We start from the raw sequence: 20,558 nt of genomic DNA on the forward strand, positions 1-20,558 counted from the left end.
TGCGGAAATTAATAAGATATGGTTGTTATGTGAGAAGAGGATAAAGAAAAGTCAATCTCCGAATAGGGAATGCTTTTTGTGATCTTACGCATGAAAAAGTCAAGTATTATGTAAAGGATGAATTATCGGAATGTTTGCTTCATGAAATGCTTTTTAGCTAGAAATTTAAGCACATATAGCTTTATTTGACAATTAGTTGGAAGCCGTTCAACATAAATAAAAGCGTTGGGTATATTAAGATTTTCGGATATGAATTCAATTCTAACTCGAAAATGCCATAAATAGGATATTATTACATAATCCATCAATAAGAGTATTATGTGTATACCGATTACTTAAAGCATTTTTTTAAATCTTTCGGTTGCATTCTATCGTACATAAAATAAGATACATATTCTTGCATTACCTATGCGGAGTTTAATAAATCCAACTACGTGTTGTATTAAGTTATGCGGCGATTATTTTTTCTTATACAACCAACCAATTAGAGAATTACTTCAATGAAATTTTATGCTAGAATTATTTTGTTAGTGTGTGGAAAACCAAACGAGCCCTTAATACCTTTTCGTAACTCCAACTTTAAAAAGGTGCATGCAAAGATGATATAGCCACTTTTCATAATGTTTTGCATTGAATGAGATCAGAAAAGGTTGTCTTTTTTTAAAAGACGCTTTAATACAATTATTCATCATCTTTTTTATCACATTCCACTGAAATTTTCACCATAAGAGTGGACAATGGACGAATAATTGAAAACCATATGATTGTTTTCTCCACTTCGCCAATTTTCACTATAAACTGAAAATATCATACTAAATTGAGTAACATATGATATGATAATCCTCAAAAACGATGTATAGAGTTTTTTTTTTTTTTTGGTCGAAAGATAGAGAATAAACACAATTGTCAACAATAATATGAAAGTGTTAAAAGTTTCGATTATTAATAGTGGGAACCCTTTAATATTCATAATCAATTTAACGTTCGTTCATAATAAAAGATTGTTATTTTCTCCATTTAGTAAAGACTATCTTTCACGTATAAATTAGTCAAACGCCAAAATGTTATTTGTCAAGAATATATTTTTCGTCATATCAAATATACTCTAGCCAAAAGGAGGATGCACCCCCATCGAATTAATGATCATTTTCTTTTCTCTCATCTAAAAATAATATTCTAAATGTTTGCATAAATAATAATAAAATTATGATCACGGGAGCTTCTGAATTGTTGAAATTAAACATATTTGAACCAATTATAAACAATATTTGATTGAAACATAATCAATAAAATTTCACACGTTTTATGTTTACAAATTCAATACTACTATATAACTTCATGGCATTTCTTCGGTACCTGTCTTCTCCTCTTCTTACTCGCTAAAAGCTTAATTTTCTTATGCAAAAGAATGAAAAACAATAATAGAGGTAAAAGCAAGAAAAAGCTTCTCACAAAAGCTAAAGTTAAGAAAAAGAAAAAGGCTTAGAGATTTTGACAATACGTTGGCCAGACATGACCTAAAAGTAATGTATGATGTTATTAAAAATAATAATTAAGTATATGAAAAGTTAGGCATTTATCCTCTCCACATAGGCATCTTAGATATGGTTTTTGGTTCCAAATTTTCCAAAAGTGTCATCACAAGTGTGCTATTACCCATCATTTCTTGTGTATAATTCCTTATTATATTGACAGTAATATAGTTCTAAAAATAGTTCAAATACAACATATATTTCACACAAATGGACTAAAAGCATAACTTTTGATTAATTGAAGTTCAAATGTGCTTCGTCAGATATCATAAGGATCAAAATTAAAATATACCTATACGTAACTCTCTTCGTTTCAATTTATATGACATTTTTTCCTTTTTAGTCCGTAAAAAAATGACACTTTTCAATATCTAAAAACAATTTAACTCTAAAATTTTCATTTTACTCTTAATAAAAAAAATTCTAGTCACAAATTTTTTTTAACTTATTTTATACCATAAGATTCAAAAGTCTTTCTCTTTCTTTCTTAAACTTGATATCCAGTCAAATACGATGAGAGTATTATATTTGACGATAATATAATTTTAAAACGAGTTTAAATTTTACATATTTCTTACCTAAAAGACCAAAAGCACGAATTTCAATTGATTTAAAGTTAAATATGCTTAATATCATACTAAAATCATAATTTACCAAATAACGACAAAAATGCTAGTACTATATATTATCCGAATAATAAAATATCAATTTATTATATTCTTCTCTCTCTCTCTCTCTCTTCTCTCCTATTTTCTTCTCGCCGGAGATTCAATCGGAAAATTAACAAACCGTTTATGGATTGCCGGAGATTCCTTTCATCCGCCGTCTCCGCCGCCGTTAACAACCGATCTCCGATCTCTTTATTCACTCCTTGGATACGATATCTCCGGTTCAGCTTTTCCTGATTTTTTCGTATTCCTAACAAGGTATATTGACTAGTTTACCCTTGGATCATGCTTATATATGTTTACTGCAACTATTTTTCTTAAATTAAAGTAGCTAAAAGTTTGAATTATTTACTGTTTAGGTTTAATAGCATTTTTAGTCCCTCAATTATTGATATAGTCTAACTTTGATCTAAGCACATTTAACCTTTTAATTGAAGGTATATTGACTAGTTAACCCTTGGATCATGCTTTTATATGTTTACTGCAACTATTTTTCTTAAATTAAACTAGCTAAAAGGTTGGATTATTTACTGTTTAGGTTTAATAGCATTTTTAGTCCCTCAATTATTGATATAGTCTAACTTTGATCTTGTGATATCTGACTAAGCATGTTTAACCTTCATATTGACTAGCTAACCCTTGGATCATGCTTATATATGTTTACTGCAACTATTTTTCTTAAATTAAACTAGCTAAAAGGTTGGATTATTTACTGTTTAGGTTTAATAGCATTTTTAGTCCCTCAATTATTGATATAGTCTAACTTTGATCTAAGCACATTTAACCTTTTAATTGAAGGTATATTGACTAGTTAACCCTTGGATCATGCTTATATATGTTTACTGCAACTATTTTTCTTAAATTAAACTAGCTAAAAGGTTGGATTATTTACTGTTTAGGTTTAATAGCATTTTTAGTCCCTCAATTATTGATATAGTCTAACTTTGATCTTGTGATATCTGACTAAGCATGTTTAACCTTCATATTGACTAGCTAACCCTTGGATCATGCTTATATATGTTTACTGCAACTATTTTTCTTAAATTAAATTAGCTAAAGGTTGGAGTTGTACTGTTTAGTCCCTCAATTATTGATAAATTCTAATTTTGATCTTGTGATATCCTATGTTACTCGGACTCTTCAAAAATGAACACGGGTGCGTGTCGGATCCTCCAAAAGTAGTGCATTTTTGAAGGATCCGACATGAGTGCGACATCATTTTTGGAGAGTCCGAGCAACATAGGTGATATCTGACTAAGTATGTTTAGCCTTCAATTAATTGAAGGTATATTGACTAGTTTACCCTTCATTCCTGCTTATACATGTTTTTTTTTCTTAAACTATTAGCTAAAGGTTGGATTATTTACTGCTTTATCAAAAGAACAATAGAAAGATTGGAGTTTTGCTGTTTCTGAATGGTATAAACGTTTTGTAATTTGTAAAAAATTACTATTAATTTAGTGAAGATGATTTTTGTTGGTCATTGATCTTTGTAGCTTTTCTTAAATTTTAGCTAAAGGGTGGATTTTTACTGCTTAAAAAAATGGTTGGATTTTTACAGCTTCTGAGTGATACAAAGTTTTTGAAGTTGTTAAAAATTGTACTCCTAAATGTTACTAAAGGTGGATTATTGTAGGACGTTAACGTTTCGAACAGGATTATATCTTAGTTATAGTTGTCCTAAAATTTAGCTAAAGGTTGGATTTTTACTGTTTAGGTTTACTAGCATTTTTAGTCCCTCAATTATTGATATAGTCTAACTTTGATCTTTTGATATCTAACTAAGCACATTTAACCTTTTAATTGGAGGTATATTGACTAGTTAACCCTTGGTTCCTGCTTATATATGTTGACTGCAACCATTTTTCTTAAATTAAATTAGTTAAAGGTTGGATTATTTACTTTTTAGGTTTAATAGCATTTTTAGTCCCTCAATTATTGATATAGTCTAACTTTGATCTTGTAAGCACGTTTAACCTTTTAATCAAAGGTATATTGACTAGTTTAGCCTTCATTGCTGCTACTGTAACTCTTTTTCTTAAATTGATTAGCTAAGGGTTGGATTATTTACTGTTTAGGTTTAATGGCATTTTTAGTCCGTCAATTAGTGATAAATTCTAATTTTGATCTTTTGATATCTGACTAAGCACATTTAACCTTCAATTAATTGAAGTGAATTGAAGGTATATTGACTAGTTTACCCTTCATTCCTGCTTATATATTTTTTTTCTTAAACTATTAGCTAAAGGCTGGATTATTTACTGCTTTATCAAAAGAACAATAGATAGATTGGATTTTTGCTGTTTCTGAATGGTATATAGGTTTTGTAAATTGTAAAAAATTAGTAGTAATTTAGTGAAGATGATTATAGTTGGGCATTGATCTTTGTAGCTTTTCTTAAATTTTAGCTAAAGGGTGGATTTTTACTGCTAAAAAAAATGGTTGGATTTTACAAAGGTTTTGAAGTTGTTAAACATTATACTTCTAAATGTTACTAAAGGTGGATTATTGTAGGACGTTAAGGTTTCGAACAGGATTATACCTTAGTTATAGTTGTCCTAAAATTTAGCTAAAGGTTGGATTTTTAATGCTTTATATCTAACCTCCAAAAAAAGAAAGAAAAGGCTGAATATTTTACTGCTGCCGAGGTTTCAAAGTAGTTAAAAAAAATTAAAATTTTACTGAAGTTGATTATTTTAGGACGTTAAGATTTCAAACAGGAATATATGTTAGTTTTTGTTTTCCTAAATTCTTAGCTAAAGTTAGGTTTTGCTGCTTCTGAATGCTGCAAAGATTCTGAAAATATAGAAAGCCAATGTTTTTGCTGAGGTGATTGTTGCAGGAGATAAGCTTTATAAAGATGATTGGTTTTAACTTCTATGTATAAGTGCAAAGGTAAATACCGTACTGCTTTAAACTGAAATTTTTGTTCTTCGAGTGTGGCTGTAGAACTTAGAGAACCAAAATAAAGTCTTAATGGGATTGAAGATCTAGAATTAATTTGTATAAAGATCGACTGACAAAAGGTCGTAAGGGGAAGATTACGTTGGCAACCTATGCTTGTGTCCTTGTGGGTTGTGCAGGCTATTTGTTAAATTGGTCGAGGTGCGCATAAGCTAGCTGTTAAACCATAGAATTAAAAAGGGAAAAAATGTAGACCGAGTCTAGAATGAATTCGGACCCTTCAAAGTTAGACATTAATTTGTAACCAGCCTTATATTCTAGTATTAGCTTTTGTTTGTAATTTAAGTTTTAATTTTCTCTGCAGTTTAAACTCTTTCAGTAAAGCTATCATTTTTTCCCAAAACCCGGAGCCGGAATTTAAGCTTGAATTAAGGAGAAGTGGTGGTGTGGCGCTTAAAATGATTTAAGTGCTTTCTATCTCAACTTAAAGATGGCTGCTTCTACTGAGTGTGACAAGCCCTCTACATAAGAAAATGTCTGGGAGGAAGGATAAGACTTCTGAGGTGTGTCAAAAGCTCAAGGAAATCCATCCATGGGCTGATGACACCTTGATTGTGGATGTCATGGCTGGCGTAAATGATTTCAGTACGGCCTTAACATTGTTGGAAGCAATGGTGTCTCCCGATAATGGATTTGATATTGACAAACCCTTGTCTGGTTGGGCTGCATTTGACCTTAATGAGAGACTGAAGCAACAAGATATTGAGCCAGAGCCTGAAAGAGAAACCTTCCCTCACTTATCCGTTCCTGCCACTTCATTAAGTGATCCATCTCAAAGCATTGGAGCAATGCTGGAGAAGCCTTTTCCATCCATGCTGGTACCATCTGTAAGTTCTCCATCTTTAATGGCTAATAAAGGGTCTGATGCAAATCTTATACAAGTTGGCAATTCTCGTCTCAGCCAGAGTGATGGTTTTATCAAAGAAAGAGATTTTCATGAGGTGTGTCAAAAGCTCAAGGAAATCCATCCATGGGCTGATGACACCTTGATTGTGGATGTCATGGCTAGCGTAAATGATTTCAGCATGGCCTTAACATTGTTGGAAGCAATGGTGTCTCCCGATAATGGATTTGATATTGACAAATCCTTGACTGGTTGGGCTGCATTTGACCTTAATGAGAGACTGAAGCAACAAGATATTGAGCCAGAGCCTGAAAGAGAGACCTTTCCTCACTTATCCGTTCCTGCCACTTCATTAAGTGATCCATCTCAAAGCATTGGAGCAATGCTGGAGAAGCCTTTTCCATCCATGCTGGTACCATCTGTAAGTTCTCCATCTTTAATGGCTAATAAAGGGTCTGATGCAAATCTTATACAAGTTGGCAATTCTCGTCTCAGCCAGAGTGATGGTTTTATCAAAGAAAGAGATTTTCATGAGGTGTGTCAAAAGCTCAAGGAAATCCATCCATGGGCTGATGACACCTTGATTGTGGATGTCATGTCTAGCGTAAATGATTTCAGCATGGCCTTAACATTGTTGGAAGCAATGGTGTCTCCTGATAATGGATTTGATATTGACAAATCCTTGACTGGTTGGGCTGCATTTGACCTTAATGAGAGACTGAAGCAACAAGATATTGAGCCAGAGCCTGAAAGAGAGACCTTTCCTCACTTATCCGTTCCTGCCACTTCATTAAGTGATCCATCTCAAAGCATTGGAGCAATGCTGGAGAAGCCTTTTCCATCCATGCTGGTACCATCTGTAAGTTCTCCATCTTTAATGGCTAATAAAGGGTCTGATGCAAATCTTATACTAGTTGGCAATTCTCGTCTCAGCCAGAGTGATGGTTTTATCAAAGAAAGAGATTTTCATGAGGTGTGTCAAAAGCTTAAGGAAATCCATCCATGGGCTGATGACACCTTGATTGTGGATGTCATGTCTGGTGTAAATGATTTCAGTACGGCCTTAACATTTGTCATGTCTGGTGTAAATGATTTCAGTACGGCCTTAACATTGTTGGAAGCAATGGTATCTCCTGATAATGGATTTGATATTGACAAATCCTTGACTCCAAAAGAAGCAGATACTCCCTCCATGCAAAAGCTTAGAGAAGTAGACACAGATACTGAAGGAGTGAAGTCTAGTAATAAGGATTCTTTTACGACCACTAGTAAATTTGCTGCTACAGACAGCATGAATCTAGACGAATTGAGCGATGCACTTGCTAAGTGTCTTCAGAGCAACAGTCGAGAACTAATGAGCAACTGTGTTTCTCATGAGAACAAACTTCATTTTGATGGAGCAATGGGGAGTATGATGTTTGTACCGGTTGAGCCTGAGTGGGAAGAGGATGATATTTACTCGATCCATCGGAAGGACGCCATGAAGATGACAAGGTAGGTTTTACTTGCACTTGTCCATAGGCGTTTACCTTTTGAATGGCTATTTCTTTGCTTCCGTGCTTTTTATTTCATTTAAGATTGCAAAGATAGTTTATACTGAAGACAAGGACAAAATATACTAGCAAAGGGTCAAGCATTGGCTGGGTTTTGTTCAGGCCAGTAACTTGATTGAGAAACCAAAATCATTATGATTTTCACCAAATGATTAAAACCCTGATTCAAAAATTTGAACCATGCCCCAATTTGAGGAGTCAAAAAGAGATAAGAAGACATCCGTGACAGGAAAAAGAATTCCAATACCCTTTCCATCTACCCCTTCCTTTCTTTTACCGATAATCGGTATTAACTCCTTTTTCGAAGTAAATAGAGAAGTAGGAAAGATGGGATGCAGACAATTTATAGCTAAAGCACAAGGATAGGGCATAGTCTAAATCCTCCACTAATTAAATATCAAAGATCTCATTCATCTATTGGTGCAGATACTAATTGGGGCAGCTAAGACTGGTACATTAAGTGTGTTTTTCACAAAAGGGTATTTAGTATCTTTTATTTTACATACGGGGGAGACAGTGGTAGTTGGTGAACGTTTCTTTTGTTCGTGATTTTTCTGTATTTGAAGTGATATTCCCTCTAAGATCCTCTGAACAAAAGATATCTTCTCAAAGCTCTGCTAGGTTTGGTTCTTAAATAAAGATAATTAATTATATCTGGCCTACTTGGAGATGGCATATTTTAGTATGAAACATTGGGAGAAATTTTAGAGGCCAAACGACTTCAACAGCAGATATCGACTTTTAAACAAAGTAAGTTATGCAACAGTATTGTGATGAAACAAATCATCTTCGTTCTTTCTTATATTATCATTGCAGCCGTAATATTATTAGAAGTTACATGGTTTTGAACGTGTTAAGCTCTTATCCTGGTTATTATTTAATCGATTCTGAAATCCTCTTTTCTTCTATAAACAGGTCAGCAGCTCAACATTCTAAGGCTGCCAGTGAGGCCTATCGCAGAGGTGACCACGTATCTGCCCAACATTTTTCTCTGAAAGCCAAAGAAGAGCGGGTTGTTGCTAACAGGTTAAATTCCCAGGCAGCAAAGAAAATTTTGATTGCCCGCAACTGTAAGAATGATCAATGGACATTGGACTTGCATGGTCTTCATGCAACAGAGGCAGTTCAAGCCTTACAAGAACATTTGCAAAAGATCGAATCTCAGATGACACAGAATCGTGCTGTCCATGTGAATCAAGTGAACTTATTCGAGTCTACAGGCCGTAATGTGAACTTATTCGAGTCTGCAGGCCATAATGTGAACTTATTCGAGTCTGCAGGCCATAATGTGAACTTATTCGCGTCCCTATTGAATAAGCAGCGACCAGCTTTCTTGGAGGTCATTACAGGTATATTCCTCTTGAAAAATGTTTCTTCAAGGATATGATGCATCCTACAAGTCAAGATGTATTCACCAGCAATATGTCTTCAATGTGGTTGTAGATATAAGTTGAGCATGTTTAAACCTGTTCTTACTCACGGGCGGAGGCACCGCTATAGTTATTGGTTCGACAGAACCCAGTAGCTTTGACTTAAGACATATATTTGTGGTAAGATTCAATTTAATATGTATAAATAATTGACCCAGTAAGCAGAAAGTTGTATAATCCAGAACCCATAAATATCATGGATCCGCCTTTGTTCTTATATCTATGTGGATGTCTAGCTCTTCACCATTCTCTCTATTTATTTAGCTCTAGGAATTCTGTAATCTGGAACCGTCATGAAAATGGTGCATTTTTGCTTTTAATAGGAAGACTGAGTAGCCTGCTGTGACTTTCTATGCTTGATAGTTGATACCTAATGAATCATATTCATGGAGCTCAATCTCTTACATGTTACCTGATCATAGCGTCATGCATATATATTAGCTTTCCTATAATAACACATACTTGTTTATATTTATCATACTTTCCAGTGTGGCATAACTTCTCATGGATCGTAGCTTGGTTTTTTAGTTTTTCAATTTGAGCCTCTTTTGCTACTAGTGCATCATGGATTGTCTCTTTGCTGTCCATTACCTGACTAGTGTGAAGCGTTGTTGTATGCAATTTCGCAGGTAAAGGTATTCATAGCCGGGGACAACCTGCCCTTCCAACGTTTATAAGAAGCTTTCTCATGGAGAACGGGTATTTTTCTCTTCCTTTTCGACATATAGGTCCTCGAAGTGCTGTTTATACGCATTTGCTAAGTCAACAGTTAGCAAATGCTCATTTTTCCCCGTCAATAACCTAAGTGAATGTTTAATATCATGTTCTGCAGATATCATTATGAGGAGAGAAGGCCTGGAGTGATCACAGTTAGACCCAAGCTCCGACCACGATAAATACATTTATATGATATATTATCTATTCTATTAACTTTATTGAGAGATCTTTAGTCTTGAACTGGTCGGAGACCAAAATCGTGCTGTGGTCATTTGTATATCCTATTGAATAAATTCATGGCCTAACATTAGTGTGTTACAAACTTACAATTATATGTTTGATCACTCGTGGACACAACTGCTAAAGTTTTATCCTCTTTCAAATTGTCAGTCAAATAAGTAAAAGTTGAAACTGTATTTGGACAAGAATTTCACTTAAAAGTAAGCTTAAATAGTTGTGAATGAAAATCATTATTTCTTCTGAAATACTCTTTAAACAATTTTTTTAATATACCACCAGTACTTCAAATACTAATGTTCAGTATTTGCAAATAATGAACTCAGCATTTGCTTCCATAGAAGCAGCTCAGTTGAATGACTTTGCCCTACATGATTTAATAACCACCACATAGAGCGTCGTTCTTCAAGACCAAAATTAATTAATAGAACCTCAAAACTGAAGAAAAATCGATTTCAAATAAACACGAATATTGACAACCAACAACTGCCACTAGTCAAAACAGCAGAAGTTACATGTCAAGCACAAAAATTTCGAACAATCCTAGTTAAAACAGCAGATGTTACACGTCAAGCACAAAAAATTCGAATGTCAGGGGTAGCATCTACTAAAGTCCCTATTAGATGACAACTTCAAATGTTTTCAGCTGCAGTCTGAATTTCCAAAGCATTCCAGTGCAGCATGGGGTGTCATGTTCATTCTGGAATTAGCTGATCATTGTCTGCATCGCCTTCTTCGTCGATTTTTGGTTTTGATGGACCTTGACCTGCTCCAGGGGCCTGCTTCTTCTTTATTCCACTCACAATATCATCAATTCTCAGAAGTAAGCAAGCAGCTTCAATGGCAGTTTTAAAAGCCTGTGCTTTTACTGCATAGGCATCCCATATCTGGATATCAAAGTTTGTCGAATTAGTATAAGATCCTAAATTTTATTACTCATAATTCTGCAGAGTTGACCGCAATAAAAATTTATTCTAACATAATGAAGAGCAAGGTTTAGTGACTCAATTATAAAGCCTATTACAAAAGCACTCTCTATTTAAAGTTAATCTCTTACTCCTCGGTTTCAATTTGTTTGTGTTACTTTTCATTTTAGTCTGCTTTAAAAAGAATGCTCTTTCCTAATTTGGCAACTCTTTAATTTCAACATCCCACATGGCATGTTTAAGACCACAAGATTAAAGGGCATTCTGTCCCGTTATACATAACTTTAGTTTAACACCAAATTCAAAAGTCTTCTTTACTTTCTTGAACCCCATGCCCAGCCAAACTACTAGCCTGTTTGGCCAAGCTTATTTTTCCCCCAAAAGTACTTATTTTTATAATAAGTGCTTATTATAACAAGTGAGGTGTTTGGCCAAGCTTTTGGGTAAAAATAAGTGCTTTTGGGGAGTAGCAGAAGCAGCTTTTCAGAAGCTAAAAAAAATATTGCCCAGAGTGCTTGAAAAGTACTTTTGAGAAGAATACACTTAGAGCCCGTTTGGATTGGCTTATATGTTGCTAAAAACAGCTTATGAGCTGTTTTCAGCTTTTTTGAGCGTTTGGCTGGCCAGCATAAAGCCATTTTATGCTTAAAATGAGCCCAAAAAAATAATTGAGCCCGTTTGGCTTAACTTATCTAAAGCAGCTTATAAGCTGTGCTGCTTTTTTTAAGCCCATCCAAACAGGCTCTTAGAAGCACTTTTTAAAAGTATAAGCATGGCCAAACACTAATTGCTGCTTAAAAGTACTTTTTAAATTAATTGGCCGAACACAAACTGCTTTTAGCCAACAGTACGTACTTTTGAAAAAAAGTACTTTTTAAAATAAGCTGAATTTAAAAGCTTGGCCAAACAGGCTATAAGACATACAGATTGAAACGGAGGAATTTCTATCTCACTATCCGATAATTTTTTAGAACCAAACATATATTTACTCTTCATTCACCTAACAAAATCTAATTTTACAACTTTTACACATACAAATGTGTACCCCAAAGTTCCTTGTCTAGTTCTTATGCGAGCAGGAGGTTGGAGTATATGAGGAAGAACTTAATATCATACCTTTCGCTCTTTCATGTCAGCAATCTCACCGGTGTTTCCGTCTATGCCTATCCATGCATTCTCACCGCTTCCATGCTATATGTATATGAAAAGAATTAGATGAAGAACACAAATATATACTAAGGCAGCATATCCACCTCAAAAATGTAAATTTGCACCTTTCCTTGAAGAGCGGTCATAGTACGAATCACATTCACACCACAGTTCTGAGCTAATGTTCGTGGTATAGCTTCAAAAGCAATTGCGGCAGCTTCATAAGGCCACTGCATATATGACAATGGAAGGATGAAAATTTTAGCATCCGTTTGCTTTTTTCAATTTCCACAAAGAGAATAGCACTAACTTGAAGAACACGACTTACCTTTTCTATGCCTTCAACAGATGAACTTTTCTGCTTTAACATGGCAGATACAGTTAACTCTGTGGCACCACCACCGGGGACCAGTTTAGGACACTTGATGATGTTTCTAGCGACAGACATGGCATCCTGCAAAAGCATATGGAACAGCTCAAAATAGTGTGATTTATAAAGATCCTGTTAAACCAGTGGAGTGGAGAAAATACCTGTAGATTTCTTTCTACTTCATTCAGTAGATCTTTGCTCGCACCCCTTAATAGTATAGTACATGCTTTGGGATCCTTGCAATCAACAATGAAAGTAAAGAATTCATCCCCGATTTTTTTCACCTCAAACAGACCAGCACCAGTACCAACATCAGATTCTTGCAACTCATCAGGTCTATTAACAATAACTGCCCCACATGCCTTGGCAATTCTGTTATTGTCTGTCTTCCTTAGCCTTCTGATTGCACTGACACCAGCCTTGCTCAGATAATGGCATGCCAGATCGCTAAGCCCCTTTTCAGTAATAACCACGTCTGGTTTGAACTTGAGTATCTGTGCACACATGTTCTCAATGTACTCTTCTTCCATTTTCAAGAGGACAGTCCAATCCTCCTCTCTAAGGAGCTCTGCATTGGTTTGGTTCTCGCCTTTCTTGTACTCTAAAGGACTATCAAGAAGAATGATGCGAGGGTTTACGATCTTTCTCCTCATTTTGCCAGGGGCAACTATATCTTTGTTCATCATTACTCCTTTAAGCACCACAGAGTCTTCCAACTGCCCACCGGGAATCTTCTCAACCTTGATGTACTTCTTGATGTCCACCTCGCGCAACCCTTGGCCGAGTTCCACGCCAACCATTCGTGTGGCATCAATTGATAAATCCTGAGATAATAAAGATCAGATGATCAACATTAAATACATGACCTGTTCAATCCTATTGCAGTAAAGGACTTCTTGAAGGGAAGACTTCTTCAATCAGAAATCCGACTATCTCTCATCAATATATTAATCAACTATGACCAGTGAAAACTTGATCTATTGGTTATCAAACCAATGTGGAGGTGCTGGAACCAAGAGATCTGAAGTTCAATTTCCATCACATTATGTCCCTCCATAAAATATGTATACACAAAATACGTCAACTATGTCTCAGTTCCAAAAATATCTCAATCAAATCACCAAAAGTAACTTCTAAAATCATTATAATAGCACGCTATGGAGAGGAAAACAACCAATATATCTATATAACTATAAGAAACATTAGTAGTCAGCTAGTCTTTTTGTTTGAATAAGTTAGTACTCAGCCAGTATTAATGATAAAAAAAATTAGCAGTCAACTAGTCATGCATGTGTTTCTTCTTGATCTTCAAACAATTAATTCTTTAATGTGGGGTAAAAGAACTCAGCATAACTATGATATTAATAGTCAAGGAGTCATATATATGCATGTCTTTCTCCTTGATGTTCAACCCATGGTTACTTTTCATGTAGGGAAATATAACTCGATAAAGATATCTACGGTTGTAGGTTGTAGTACATACATACCTTCTACAAGAAGCTATCTATACAAAATTAAGATGCAATACTAAGCCCGTTTGGCCATAAGAATTATTCACTTTATTCCGGAAATTTTTTTCACTTTTTCCCGGAATCAGGGTTTGGCCATGAGAATTCCGAATACAACTTCAAGTTGAAGTTGTATTCCGAAATACCAAAAACTCAAAAAACTTGTTTTTCAAAAAACAAATTCACTTTTTTACAACTACATTTCACCAAAAGCTACAATTTCACAAAACTATGGCCAAACACAACTCCAAAATTCCAAAAAACAGTGAAATTTTTTTTGGTATCTATGAATAAACGGGACCTAAGTTAAACAAATAATTTTTTTAGCATTTGCAAGGCTTTAGTTGATTGAAGAAAACTGAGAGCACACTACTGCATTGTTTCATTGCTAGGAAATAGTGCAGAACTAAGCTTTCTTGATTTTTTTTTTTGAGATGGTAACAGTATACTTCCTCTCTTGAATTGCAACGATTAACTTTATGAAAGAAATTCCCTAGGTCAGCAGAAAAGAGACTTTCTTCCAAAGATAGTCAGAGATATATGGAAACAGCTGTAAAACAAGTATATATGGACATTTCGCTCCAAATACCTACCTACCTTCAGATGAAAGTTTTTCAATTCATTTCTTCATAACCTTTTTTCTGGGCTGGGGGGTAGGGGTATAAGAAATAAATTACTATTACTTACTGCAATTAAATCCCCAAATTGACTAGTAAATTTTGTGCCGATGCAACTCTTCACCAGCCCCAACATTGTTTCACCTGCCACAGTTAGCAATTATTTTGAGTAATAATGCATGTTACAGAACATTTAGAAAACTTATATATGAGCTACAATGCATAAAATCTACTCCTGGAAAATATCAGCACGAAGAATTTTAACTTGCAAAAGAGCAGGAAACAACGAGAAAATCAAAATCCAAGATAAGGAGGATTAAGTTAAACGAACCGCACAAAAGGCTGATCTTAAAAGTCCCCAGAAATTTGATCATCCAACATAAAAGTAAAGCTTGTCCAGAGATGAGATTATCATACTCCAGTGCTCTTTAATTAGTAAGTGTGTAACTTCCACATACTCAATTCAATGTTAGTAACAAAAAGCTATTTCAAGAATTTATTTGAATAATGTTGTTTCTCTGCTTACGGTCCCATTTCTAGACCCATCAATCCCAGCATCCATACCAAATCAAGTTCTCTTTGGCACTAAAAAGAAATAGCAAATTCAACTAATTTCTTTTTTCCGTTTTAGCTTAATTTACCTGAAACCCAAAAGCAACTCATCATGGGGCAAAAATGAGAAATTACAAAAGATCTAGAAAAGACATCCAAAAAATTTAGCAGTCTTGTATTTATCTAATCCATTTGGGTATGGAACTACTACAATAGAGAAGTATTCACAATGAAGTTATGAAAATATAAGGAAATGTAAGAAGCAATGGGAACTTACGATCTTCAACGTCAATTGTCATTGCAATTTTGTCAAGCACGGCAATAGCATCCTCGAGAGCTTTAGCATAAGCTGGTCACAAGAGTAAATGTATTAATCTCAGAGAACTTGGGCTGAAGGATATAAAACCTTAAGGATCATCTGTTACCTCGACATATTACAGTAGGATGATACTTTTTGTCAATAAAAGCTTCCGCAACATGGAGCATCTCACCAGCTTCAAGAATATAGATAACATAATCAATATTGTAAAAAGAGTAGGCAGCTGCCACCATAGATATTTTCGATACACTTCCCACCATGTGCCAGAATTTAACTCTGTTTTATTAATTCAAAATTAATTCACGAAAAAATAATTTTAAAATAAATTAATGGTCCAATTTTCTCCTCCCATTGCCTTGAATGCTCTTCTGTTTCTCTCACGCCAAGTAGGGCCATTATTATCTGGTTTAAACTGCAATTACAGCTTGTACCATTCCAGTTCAGTCAATCAGGCTAATTGTTTACAGAACATGCACTGCTTGAGGCTTTAGAAAAGAGTTTTAGAATAGAACATACTGATGTACTTCGTTGAATTTCCTATCAGGTTGTTTGGCAGATCTAGAAAGAAAGCAAAGGAAGAAACTCTGTAGTGAATTCTCCCAGAACACCTCTTTCAAAGTGGGCAGTGGCAATCATATCAAGTTTTGGAAAGAGAAATAGTTAGAGGGACCATCCTAACAATGACCTTCCAAGCCTTTACCAGTTAGCCGATGATCAAGACTCCGCCATCTCTCAGAATTGGCAAGACAACTCTTGGCACGTTCATTTCAGGAGGAACATTCAGGATTGTGAACTACCAAATCTGCTGAATCTACATGCTATATTGAAGGACTATTCAGTCAGGGAAGATAGAGGGGGAGCCTTTGGAGCAACGGTGAAGACCGTTGTCTCTGTGTGACCTATTTCTCTGTGTGACCTATATGTCACAGGCTCTAGCTGTGGGAGCAAGTTACTCTCCCTTGTGCTCCCGCAATGAGAGTACTGGATGGCCTTGGAAGCATATCTAGAAAACAAAACTACCTACAAAGATCATAAACTCCAAAGATGGTCTCTCAACTGTAGGAGCAAGTTACTCTCCCTTGTGCTCCCGCAATGAGAGTACTGCTAGATGGCCTTGGAAGCATATCTAGAAAACAAAACTACCTACAAAGATCATTTGTTTCGGCTGGATAGCCTTAAAACTGAAGTTTGATTAACCCAGAATAACCTAAGCAGAAGAAACATCCAGATTGTCAATAGATATTTCATGTGCCTACAGCAGCACCGCCTCCCCTCCTCCTACACTGTCCAGTTGTTACAGATAGGAGCTGCGTAAAATGTTTGCTATTGATCTGAATGAATCTGGTGGCTTATCTATAAAGAATTTAGGCAAACTGAAACTTAAGATTGCTGAAACCACCAATTGTACAACCCCTCAAACAATTAAGTGATTAACAGTTGGATAATATGAATCAATTGATTAAGCTTTACATAAATAACCGTTAGATACCTAACAAATATTTTTTTTTTATAATGAACAGTTAGATACCCCATATAAAGAGGTGAGTGTGTAATGAGTTGCATGACAATGATTTAACTGATAAAACCAACCACCTAAATGACAGAAAGTTAATAGAGCCATACCAAGGACAATGACTGATGTTGTTCCATCTCCTACCTCCTCGTCTTGGGTGCGGCTTAGTTCAATCATTGACTGCAGCAGCAGAAAGATGTAACCAATATGAAAGCTTAAACAAGAAAGCAAGCACGCAACAACGTGACCACAAACATATTCCTTAGTAGGCATGTAATAAAAGATTAAGACAACCAAAACAAAAATATATGAACCAAACAATGAACACACACACACTCATGCGTGTAGAGGTCGGCAGGTGGAGAGAGAGAGAGAGATAGAGATAAAGCATATACCTTTGCTGCAGGGTGAGCAAGATCTAGCTCACGGAGAATTGCATTTCCATCATTGGTTACTACAATTCCTGTAATTATTCAATAATATTCATGTCTCACACCAAAATTACCAAGTAAGAGGACATGCCCATGACATATGTGTACAAATTTTTTACCTCCAGAAGCATCGAGGAGCATTTTTAACATGGATCGTGGACCCAAAGTAGTGCGGATAATGTCAGCAACAGCCTGGCAGCAAAACGAAACATAAGAGAACTTACGTACGTACTAACACGAGCAGTGAAAATAATTATAAACTCTGAGAAAATATACAAATATATATAATTCCCTCGTTCCCACTTTAATTTTTTATGATGGTAGTGTCCAAGCCAGCTTGCGCGCACCTCGACTATTCCACCAAGTACCCACTACCTCCCACCAACACAGGTACCGCGTAACTTTGGCCACCAAAGATTGGTAGATGGTGAGAAACCACTTGTAAGATTTGAAACTGAAGAAGGATACAAATCCCTTGTTTCTCCAATGTATTCTTTAATAATTTTTATTTTTATTTTCCATGCAGTTTGTTGTTTTAAGTTGGAAGCAGCAACTCAAAGAAATGCCTAGAAAATAGACTAGCCTCCTAAAACTTCAAGAACACCCAAAATACGGCTAAGAATTCTACAATATCTCATTCATTCCTGTATAGTGTTGATACTGCCCTAGGAAAATTATCAATACCAAAGCTTTTGAGGATTGCTTAGTCAACATAATGAGAAGAAGAAGGACCCTATATAACACACATTCAACTCAGTAAATTCCACTTTTAGGAACACCTGTCAACATGCATTTTAGTGCAACCTGCGTAGATTTGTACAAGATAACCACATTACGCAGGTTGACTGATGAAGCCACAGCAAATAAATGAAAGAAGAATATCAGCAAGTAATTAGCCAAGTCAAATCCAAGTCAGCATGGTTGAATAAGCAAGTGAACTATCCTTAAAATGCATGACAAGAACTCAAACTAGTAGGAAACAGAAACATAGCAATTTCAAAGGACCAACAATTTCTTCCTTCATTAAATTTCACAAGAAGGAACATCACTCTTTACATTAGACAAACCATTTTAACGGCTAGTAAAAACCAGGTATATCAGCAAACACATCAAACAATACAAATTCTTTTTGTGTTTACTTATTCTAATAAATAGACAGAGAAGAAATGGGCAAATAAGCACACCTTTGCAGCTTGGATATTCGCCCGCTGTACCTTGCCACCTTGCTCTCGCTTCATAGAATCCTCTGCTCAATACAACCATTGTAAGAAAAAAAACGAAACTAAAACATTAACATAAAAGCTCAAAACCTTAGCAAACACTACATTCTCAGAGACCCTTTAGAGGCATCTTACATTCTTACTCAGCCCATGTCTAAAAAATCAATCTTGCACTAAAAGACCTAGCTTTTAGGAGGAGGACATAGGTCCTAGAAAATAAAGCATTGACAAGAAATCACAAAACCAGAACAAACGCTACATCCTCAAAGACCCCTTGGAGGCATCTTATATTCTTACTCAACCCATGACTAAAAAAATAAATCTTGCACTAAAAGACCTAGCTTTTAGGAGGACATTGGTCCTAGAAAATAAAGCATTGACAAGAAATCACAAAACCATAGCAAACACTACATCCTCAAAGACCCTTTGGAAGCATCTTACATTCTTACTCAACCCAACAACAACATACCCAGTGAAATCCCACAATGTGGGGTCTGTGGAGGGTAAAATGTATGCAGACCTTACCCCTATCTCGGAATATAGGGAGGGTGTTTCCGAAAGACCCTCGGCTCAAGAGAACATTCTTACTCAACCCATGACTAAAAAATCGATATTGCACAAAAAGACCTAGCTTTTCGGAGGAAAAAATCGTGTCAATCAAACAATCAATTAGTTCAACCCAAACATGTCGGGGTCGGCTAAATATATATTCTCCACATAAATTTCAATCCACTCAACCAAATGGATCAATCTATCAATCAACTACACCTCAAACCCTAACTTTTTCGGATCTCACTACATTAACCATCAAAATCCATTTCACCCCATTTAACATAAAAACGAAGAAAAGGGTATACATACATAAATTACATTAAAATGAAAAACTATGCCTCAAACCCTAACTATTTCGGATCTCAATACATTTACCATCAAAATCCATGAAAAACAACGAAATGGGTATACATAAAATACAAGAAAATGTGAAAAAAAAAATACTTACGCATAACAACAACTGGGGCATGCATCTTGTTGATTTAAAATAGAAAACTATTTTTTGCTATTTGGGGTTTGCTAAAGGGGGCTAGGTTAAGAAGGAACACTATAGTATGATGATCAAATATTAGAGATTTCAGTTTTTTTATTTTTTCACTCAAGAATGAACACTCTCTATTTGAAACTTGTAGAAAACCCTTGAAGGGTTTTGGGTGATTATCAAGTGTGTCGCTGTCTACGTGTTTATCCTGAGTACCTAGTGATATTTTGTCACTTGGGTTTTTATACTTCGGTGTAAACTAAAAAGCCTTTTTAAAAGACAAAAAAGCCCATTACCATCAAGTTTTTTCGCGGATTGTCCTTTCTATGTACTGGTTTAATTTTGGTCTTTAATTGCCTGTCTTTAATTTTTGCTCTAACTTCTCATTTAGGTCCCATTTGTCCATAGAAATTAAAAAAAAAAATCACTTTTTTTGGAATTTTGGAGTTGAAATTGGAGTTAGAGTTGTGTTTGACTATAGTTTTTGAAATTGTAGTTTTTAGTGAAATGTAGTTATAAAAAAGTGAAAATTTTTGAAAAACAAGTTTTTTGAATTTTTGATATTCCGGAATACAACTTTAAGTTGTATTCGGAATTCTTATGGCCAAACGCTAAAAAGTAAAAAAAGTGAGAAAAAAATTCTGGAATAAAGTGAATAATTCTTATGGCCAAACGCCTACTTAATAAAAATATGTGGACCAACAAATCTTTATTCGCTGATATACGAAATTAAAGATTTTGAATTCAAACTCAGTAGAGTTTAAAACAAAAAAAAAAACGCAAGGCGAGATTTTATAGAAACTATGTCTATTCGGGCAAAGTTATCTATAAACTATGCCTTGTCTAGCATAGTTCTGTAAAAATTAAGTTATCCTATAGAACTATGCCGGAAAAGGCATAATTTCTATGTAACTTTGTCCGAAAAAGCATAGTTTTTATAAAACGTTGCCTTGCAATTTATTTTATTTTTTATCT

At 35.0% G+C, this 20,558-nt stretch overlaps 2 protein-coding genes across 2 annotated transcripts; one reads left to right on the forward strand and one right to left on the reverse strand.

Moving 5' to 3' along the window:
- Nucleotides 1-2,247: 2,247 nt before the first annotated feature.
- LOC132639995 (uncharacterized) lies at nucleotides 2,248-10,065 on the forward strand. The gene is made up of 5 exons (XM_060356392.1): nucleotides 2,248-2,458; nucleotides 5,469-7,502; nucleotides 8,477-8,910; nucleotides 9,621-9,690; nucleotides 9,824-10,065. Exons 2-5 carry the CDS (start codon nucleotides 5,638-5,640, stop codon nucleotides 9,885-9,887), a joined length of 2,433 nt encoding a protein of 810 aa, XP_060212375.1. The 5' UTR covers nucleotides 2,248-2,458; nucleotides 5,469-5,637; the 3' UTR covers nucleotides 9,888-10,065.
- A 319-nt stretch (nucleotides 10,066-10,384) lies between these two features.
- Nucleotides 10,385-19,800, reverse strand: LOC132639996 (T-complex protein 1 subunit gamma). Its single transcript, XM_060356394.1, has 13 exons — nucleotides 19,551-19,800; nucleotides 18,515-18,576; nucleotides 17,450-17,522; nucleotides 17,295-17,362; nucleotides 17,010-17,079; nucleotides 15,493-15,561; nucleotides 15,345-15,416; nucleotides 14,586-14,659; nucleotides 12,552-13,214; nucleotides 12,349-12,474; nucleotides 12,146-12,250; nucleotides 11,988-12,062; nucleotides 10,385-10,832 (listed from the first exon to the last, which is right to left on the reverse strand). The coding sequence occupies exons 1-13, from the start codon at nucleotides 19,573-19,575 to the stop codon at nucleotides 10,641-10,643; spliced, it is 1,674 nt and encodes a 557-aa protein (XP_060212377.1). The 5' UTR covers nucleotides 19,576-19,800; the 3' UTR covers nucleotides 10,385-10,640.
- Nucleotides 19,801-20,558: the final 758 nt, after the last annotated feature.

The sequence above is a fragment of the Lycium barbarum genome, chromosome 5 (genome assembly GCF_019175385.1).
Source record: "Lycium barbarum isolate Lr01 chromosome 5, ASM1917538v2, whole genome shotgun sequence".
Lineage (NCBI taxonomy): Eukaryota > Viridiplantae > Streptophyta > Magnoliopsida > Solanales > Solanaceae > Lycium > Lycium barbarum.

Excerpts from the sequence above, each read along its gene's own strand:
- LOC132639995 (XM_060356392.1), top strand. The coding sequence starts at position 5,638 with ATGTCTGGGAGGAAGGATAAGACTTCTGAGGTGTGTCAAAAGCTCAAG. Across the intron at positions 8,911-9,620 it reads TTTCTTGGAGGTCATTACAG|GTAAAGGTATTCATAGCCGG; the intron begins GTATATTCCTCT and ends GCAATTTCGCAG. Across the intron at positions 9,691-9,823 it reads AGCTTTCTCATGGAGAACGG|ATATCATTATGAGGAGAGAA; the intron begins GTATTTTTCTCT and ends CATGTTCTGCAG.
- LOC132639996 (XM_060356394.1), bottom strand. The coding sequence starts at position 19,575 with ATGCATGCCCCAGTTGTTGTTATGC. Across the intron at positions 17,523-18,514 it reads CGAATATCCAAGCTGCAAAG|GCTGTTGCTGACATTATCCG; the intron begins GTGTGCTTATTT and ends TTTTGCTGCCAG. Across the intron at positions 12,251-12,348 it reads CTGTTGAAGGCATAGAAAAG|TGGCCTTATGAAGCTGCCGC; the intron begins GTAAGTCGTGTT and ends TCATATATGCAG.